Raw genomic sequence first — 7,520 nt, forward strand, 5'->3', positions numbered from 1 at the left:
AAACTTACTTCCCGACGTCACAGCCACAGAAACCACAGGTAACCAGACGCCTGCACGTCAGGCCACCGAAGCCTTGGTCTACACAGCGCAGCCTCCAGTGAGCCCGCGGCATGCCGCGCGACCTCCCCACACACGACGGCGCTGTCGCAACCACAGTAGAAAGAGTGGCACTCTCTACTGTCGCGGAATTCTTGAGGCCGGAAGAATAACAGGGCAAAGGTCACGTAGACGGCGCGCCCCGCCCCATACGCCTAAGTTCTCGCGTGACTCCCACTTCCGCCCTTTTGGCTCTCTGACCAGCACCATGGCGGTTGGCAAGAACAAGCGCCTTACGAAAGGCGGCAAAAAGGGAGCCAAGAAGAAAGTGTAAGTGGCGACTGTCGTGGCGTCCTGCTTTTTGGGGGTCTGCTGGAATCGGCGGGCTGGTCCTAGATCGCGGCGTAGGCCGGATGGCGAGGATTCCAGTCGGATTGTGCGGTCCGTGGCCGGTTGGTGCACCCAGGAACGCGGCCTGGAGGGTCTGGGTGTTGAGTAGCGGCAGGTCGGCTGCCTTTCCCAGGCCTTCTGGTCCTTGCGCGCGTCGCGTTTGAGTCGGCTTGCCGCCGTGACTCGGCTGGAATGTTAGTTTTGTGGGCTCACGGGCTGCCTCAATTCCGCGAGTGTTTGATGGCACTGCGACAGCAGGAGTTGAGGAAAGCACCCTTCTATCCATTCAGGACCCGTCAATCCCGTCTTTGCGTGGTCCCGCTGGAATCTGCGAGCTCCTACTAAGCTTTGAGGCCATGCAGGGTCTTAGTTACCAGTACATGCCATTACGTGCCAGCAAAGTTAATGAGATTGCATGTTATTCGTGCCTGTGTAGTGGAAGGACCGATGAGGGTAGGAAATAGATATAACCTTTCAAAGTCTGATGCATGCAGTGAAACGTACAGTGGGAAGAGCTAGATTTATGTTCGTGCCCCTCACCTCACTGTGAGATACACTTTGGTATCATTTCCGGTTAGCTTTTTAAAATATTAATGGGAAATAACATTAACAGTGATAAATACAGTAAGAATGATCTGCAATGGAACTTAAGCATCTTCTTAAAATCCAGGGTTGATCCATTTTCTAAGAAAGATTGGTATGATGTGAAAGCACCCGCTATGTTCAATATAAGAAATATTGGAAAGACGCTCGTCACCAGGACCCAAGGAACCAGTAAGTAGCTTATTCTTGGTTTGTATTTTCCTTAAGTTGGCGCTTGTATATTGTAGCAGGCATCTTGGTCTGTTGTTGGTCCTGTGGTGGGAGACTTTAAGGAAATGTCAGCTCTTGGTTGCAGCCTTGGCACCTGTGGTGCTCGTTTTTAGTACAGCACTTGGAGAAGCAAGATGGTGCTTTTTGAATTAAGAAAATGTGCCTTAGGTAGTTCTGAGCTTCTAATAAGTACTGTCGATAAGTCACTGGTGTCTGGATAGATTTGATAACAAAGGTTAAGGTCTTTATAATTTACCATTAACTTAATTTCTACCCTCAGTTTACAGGCTTGACTTTGCTTATATGGTTCCTAAATGTTAAGATACTTGTTTTTTCTTTTGTAGAAATTGCATCTGATGGTCTCAAGGGTCGTGTGTTTGAAGTGAGTCTTGCTGATTTGCAGAATGATGAAGTTGCATTTAGAAAATTCAAGCTGATTACTGAAGATGTTCAGGGTAAAAACTGCCTGACTAACTTCCATGGCATGGATCTTACCCGTGACAAAATGTGTTCCATGGTCAAAAAATGGCAGGTGAGACCCAAAGTTCGTTAGAGTGGTTGTGCTATGGGTGTTTGACCAAGGATAGCATGGTTTGATGACCGGAAGGAGCAAGTTCGTTTTATTTATTTATTGAGACCAGTGAAATGTCCACAAAGTTCATTTAAAATTTTTGTTTTCTTGCCGTTGTTGAGTGCTAACTCTGGGGTTGCCACACCATATTTTACTTACCATTTAAATCTAAGATTTAATAGTGGTGTATCATCAAAGTCAGATTTTCTTGCTGCATAAATTAGTGCTTTTTTTGAGGAATGTTTAGGTGCAGGTGGGCGGTTTTGCCTGTCTTAAGAATATTTTTTGCCCTCAGAATTGAGTGAATGTTGATTAACTGTGGCAATAGAGCATAATTGTGGCAGAGCCTCTGGAGTGAGGTTAAAATCTGGGCTCCATTTCCCTATTGTGTTCTCTTTGGAAAGTAACTTGCTTTCTAAGCCTCGGTTTCTTTATTTGTAAAGTGCAAGTAAGAGTGTCATTTTATTGAATTGTGAGGATGAAATGAAAATATTTCAGACATGTCTGGCTAACTATTCAGTTGCAATATTTTGTGGGAGTTTTTTGTTTTTGGGAGATTGAGTCTCTTATCGTCCAGGCTGGAGTGCAGTGGCACCATCTCTGCTCACTGCAATCTCCTCCTCCTGGGTTCAAGCGATTCTCGTACCTCAGCCTCCCGAGTAGCTGGGATTACAGGCACCCGCCACCACGTCCAGCTAATTTTTGTATTTTTAGTAGAGACAAGGTTTCACCATATTGGCCAGGCTGGTCCCGAACTCCTGACTTCAAGTGATCTGCCTGCCTCAGCCTCTCAAAGTGCTGGGATTACAGGTGTGAGCCACTGCACCTGGCATAGTTCGAATATTTTGTATGTGGGAATGAATGATGACAAAATGTTTTGGTCCCAAATGATACATACTGATTATACCATTACATTTATCCTGACATTCCTCTAAGGCTTTATGGTTTACATTTCTAGAAATATTTTAAGGTCCCTTAGCTGTAAATTGTATTTGATTAGTTTTTTTTTTATACTAAGGTATAAAATTTACAAAATGCAAACAAGGTAAATCCGGTTTCATCACTACCCAAGATGGTTTTTGTTTTTTCAATTTAGGCAATAATATGACCACTAACTAGGGGTTTTTAATTAGCTCTGAAATTGGGTATTTAATCATCACATGGCTTTAGTTTGGAACATAAAAGACATCTTTCAAAGTGTGCATTTAGAGGAGTTATAGCAGTCACCTATTTACAACAGTTTTTTGAAAAATGACATAATCACTGTAGATGTTCATACCATAGAATACCATGGATCCTCTCAACCTATTTTCCTCTGGCGTAGTTTTACACTTGAGGGGGTATGAGCTGTTTAAAGGGGTATATGTATGTGCAATGGATGTGGGGTTGGGTGCCGTCGAGATAGTGGTGGTGATATAATGGAGGGTAGAAAGGAGGAGGGAGGGCAGTTGAGAGGACCTGGTTATTTAATTGGGTAAGAATTTGGGGGTAACTATTGGTAAGTTCAACGAAGTTAATTCTGTAAACTTAAGAGATGTTACCTATATTAGGATACTTTAATAATGAGTGTTTGACAATCCAGCTTTTTAAAATTAGAACTTGAGGGATAAATGGATAACGTAAAACCTGTTAAATCTGACGGTATCTTTTTTCTCCAGACAATGATTGAAGCTCATGTTGATGTCAAGACTACCGATGGTTATTTGCTTCGTCTGTTCTGTGTTGGTTTTACTAAAAAACGCAACAATCAGATACGGAAGACCTCTTATGCTCAGCACCAACAGGTCCGCCAAATCCGGAAGAAGATGATGGAAATCATGACCCGAGAGGTGCAGACCAATGACTTGAAAGAAGTGGTCAATAAATTGTAAGTGTTTCTTTGCTTCCTCACACAACACAACCTTGAGTATTGGATTATTCCTCAGATGAGGGAAAGCATATGAGACCAGGTAAAGGTCTGTTGAAATCTTGTCTGTGAATCCTTCTAGCTATATCTCTTCAAGTGAAAGAGTGTTAAGTACTCAGTAAATATGATGATGATGATGATGATGATGATGATGATGATGATTATTTGAGTCAGAATCTTGCTCTGTTGCCCAGGCTGGAGTGGTGTTGCGATCCTCCTTGGCTCACTGCAACCACTGCTTCCTGGGATCAAGCAGTTCTTGAGCCTCAGCCTCCTGAGCAGCTGGGAATACAGGGGACTGCCACCGTACCCAGCTAATTTTTTTTGATTTTTAGTAGAGATGGGGTTTCACCATGTTGGCCAGGCTGGTCTTGAACTCCTGACTTCAGGTGATCTGCTAGTACTCTGTAAATGATAACAGTTTTTTCGTGTTTATTTATTTTGAATGAAGCTGTCTCACAGTAGATGGAGTTGAAGGACAGGAAATATTTTTCCCCTACTTGGAAAATACACTGAATAAGTTGAGTGGAGTGGGACGTTCCTGGAGTCCCAGCTACTCAGGAGGCTGAGGTGGTAGGATTGTTTGAGCCCAGGAGTTTGAGGCCAGCCTGGGCAATATAGGGAGACCCTGTCCCAGAAAATAAAAAACATACATATATATATATATATATATACACACACACACAAAGAGAAAATACACTGAATAGACAAAACCTTTCATGATTAATAATGCATGGGAATAAGTGATGAAAAAAGTTTCGGTCCCAGATGATGGCCAGTGATAACTTACATTTTTCTGATGTTCCCATGCAATATACAATTAATTAGCTAAGAGGGTTAATGGAAAAAGCCTAAGGCTTGGACTCAGAATACTAAGTTTGCCACTAGCTAGCTATGTAATTCAGATCATCCTTTACATGTGAAAGGAAAATAATAGGTTATCTTACAGGAGGATTTATGCAGGTTAAATGAGGTAGGTCTTATGTGTAGGTTTATTCCAAGGCTTCTCTACTTTTAAAGGAAATGGCGTATCTTATATCTGAGAATTAGGACTTTAAGAAAAAAAATTTACTGTTACTGGTTTGCAGGATTCCAGACAGCATTGGAAAAGACATAGAAAAGGCTTGCCAATCTATTTATCCTCTCCATGATGTCTTCGTTAGAAAAGTAAAAATGCTGAAGAAGCCCAAGTTTGAATGTAAGTGAGAAATCATGTGATTCCTGTAGGGCCAAATACATTGTTTTTGGGTGGAGGAGGAGTGTGGGGCCATATTATGGCCTTCTTTTTCTTCCTGTCATGCTTGCATAGTAGTGATGACCATTATTTCAAGATACACTAACAGGTTTTTTTTTTTTTTTTGCCTTTTAGTGGGAAAGCTCATGGAGCTTCATGGTGAAGGCAGTAGTTCTGGAAAAGCCACTGGGGATGAGACAGGTGCTAAAGTTGAACGAGCTGATGGATATGAACCACCAGTCCAAGAATCTGTTTAAAGTTCAGACTTCAAATAGTGGCAAATAAAAAGTGCTATTTGTGATGGTTTGCTTCTGAACATTCTTTTTAAAAAAATAATCTGACAGCTTGGTGGATTAGTAAATTTGACAGCTGGTAAACTTTTCTGACCCAGACAAATTGGATATAAACATACTACTATGCAACTTTACTGTGAAGCTGAAATGGGGCAGAGAAGCTGTTACCAAGTGGGCATTTAGTGCTATCCACCTACAGTCACTCATTCAGTTTCTGCCTCTTCTCAAGCCTTCAGTTTTCTCATTTGTTGCTTAGCTGATAACCTTGCTTCCTATAATCACTAAAAAAGTTGTAAAGCAGAGAAAAGAACCCCACAAATTTCTGTTACCTATACTCTGCCACCTATGCATGTGTTAATCATACTACCTTCTGTCATAGCACTGGATGGATTGTGCTAAGACATAAGACAGCCTTTTTGTTTCTGCCTAATCAGCCTCACAGCTTCAGCAATTCACACCTTTATCAATTCTTCGCTGTCCTTTCCATCACCATACAAATACTAGTATACCCTCCCAGAGCACCTTACTAAGTGCCTTTATAGCAAAGCCCAAAGGAATTTTTTATATGTCTGTATCATTTATTTTTTTTAATTTTTAAAACGTTTTTACATATAAAAAATTATATTTTAGAGGTGAAGTGCTGTAGCTCACGCCAGTAATCCTAGCACTTTGGGAGGCTGAGGTGGGTGGATTGTTTGAGGTCAGAAGTTCAAGACCAGCCTGGCCAACATAGTGAGACACCGTCTCACCTAAAAAAAAAAACCAAAATTAGCCAGGTGTGGTGGCAGGGCGCCTGTAATCCCAGCTTCTCTGGAGGCTGAGGCGTGAAAATCACTTGAACCTGGGAGGTGGAGGTTGCAGTGAGCTAAGAACACACCACTGCACTCCAGTCTGGGCTACAAAGTGAGACTTGAAGGAAAATTACATTTGAGAGATGATCTTACTTTGTCACCTAGGATGGAGTAGAATGGTGTGATCATAGTTCACTGTAACCCTAAACTCCTGGGCTCAAGCAGCCCTCCCTGTCAGGCCTCCTCAGTAGGGACACAGGCCTGTGCCGCCACACCCAACTTTTTATTTTCAAGACCGTCTTACTGTCATCCAGGCTGGAGTGAAGTGCGATCTTGGGTCACTGCAACCTCCATCTCCCAGGTTCCAAGCGATGCTTGCGTGTCAGCCTCCCCAGTAGCTAGGATTATAGGCACCCACCACCATGCTGGGCTAATTTTTGCATTTTTTAGTGGAGATGGGGGTTTTGCCATGTTAGCCAGGCTTGTCTTGAATTCCTGGCCTCAAGTGATCCTCCTGCCTCGGCCTCCCAAGTTGCTGAGATTACAGGTGTGAGCCACTGCACCAGGCCTAATCTAGTTTTTAAGTTCTTTGTAGGGTCTTGGCTGTTATGTCCAGACTGGTCTCAAATTCCTGACCTCAAGGGATCCTCCTGCCTCAGCCTCCAAAGTGCTGGGAGTATAGGTGAGCCATGGTGCCCAGCCACATTTTTTAGTTTTTATTTTTCTTGAATTTGCTGCAGTTAGGCTTTCTTCCCAACACCACTCCAAGAAATTTCATTGTCAAGATTAGCAGTGATTTTGTTGCTAAATCTAGTGGTCCGTTCTTTTACTAAAGGTCTTTTACTTGACCTCTATTAGTGACTTGCTTGTCACTTCATCCTATTAGTGGCTCTTGACAGTTGATTTCTTCCTGATTTTTAACTGTCTTCCAGATCCTCGACTCAAGCTTTTCCTCCTACATCATTGGCTACTCCTTTACTAGTTTATTTTTTAGACTTTTAGTCAGTTTTAGAAGGCCCTAGGGCTGGTCGGGCGCAGTGGCTCACGCCTGTAATCCCAGCACTTTGGGAGGCTGAGGCGAGCAGATCACGAGGTCAGGAGTTAGAGACCAGGCTGGCCAACACTGAAACCCTGTCTCTGCTAAAATACAAAAAGCCGGGTGTGGTAGTGTGCACCTGTAATCCCAGCTACTTGGGAGACTGAGGCAGGAGAATTGCATGAACCTGGGAGGCAGAGGTTGTAGTGAGCTGAGATTGGGCCATTGCACTCCAGCCGGGGAGACTGTGTGAGACTCCGTCTCAAAAAAAAAAAAGAAGGCCCTAGGGCTTTGTCCTTAGACATTTCTATACTCTCCCTAGGTTCTTGGTTTTAAATTAATGAGATTTCTGTATTTCTAGCCTATACCTTTGGGACATCCAGGTTTGTCTAAGTGCCTACTTGATATCCCCACTTGGATGTCAGACAGGCATTTAACATACAATGTTCT

At 43.0% G+C, this 7,520-nt stretch overlaps 1 protein-coding gene and 2 non-coding genes across 3 annotated transcripts; all 3 read left to right on the forward strand.

Moving 5' to 3' along the window:
• Window positions 1–280: 280 nt before the first annotated feature.
• Window positions 281–5,251, forward strand: RPS3A (ribosomal protein S3A; the record flags this gene model as incomplete). Its single annotated transcript, NM_001133278.1, is given in 6 exon segments — window positions 281–366; window positions 1,097–1,200; window positions 1,584–1,771; window positions 3,469–3,677; window positions 4,805–4,914; window positions 5,086–5,251. Coding segments are annotated over 3 exon segments (225 nt in total). The 3' UTR covers window positions 1,643–1,771; window positions 3,469–3,677; window positions 4,805–4,914; window positions 5,086–5,251.
• LOC112133257 (small nucleolar RNA SNORD73) lies at window positions 2,667–2,738 on the forward strand. Its single transcript, XR_002914929.1, has one exon. It is a non-coding gene; the product is annotated as a small nucleolar RNA SNORD73 (small nucleolar RNA).
• On the forward strand, window positions 4,455–4,520 carry LOC112133258 (small nucleolar RNA SNORD73). The gene has a single exon (XR_002914930.1). It is a non-coding gene; the product is annotated as a small nucleolar RNA SNORD73 (small nucleolar RNA).
• Window positions 5,252–7,520: the final 2,269 nt, after the last annotated feature.

The sequence above is a fragment of the Pongo abelii genome, chromosome 3 (genome assembly GCF_028885655.2).
Source record: "Pongo abelii isolate AG06213 chromosome 3, NHGRI_mPonAbe1-v2.0_pri, whole genome shotgun sequence".
In the NCBI taxonomy this organism is placed as follows: domain Eukaryota; kingdom Metazoa; phylum Chordata; class Mammalia; order Primates; family Hominidae; genus Pongo; species Pongo abelii.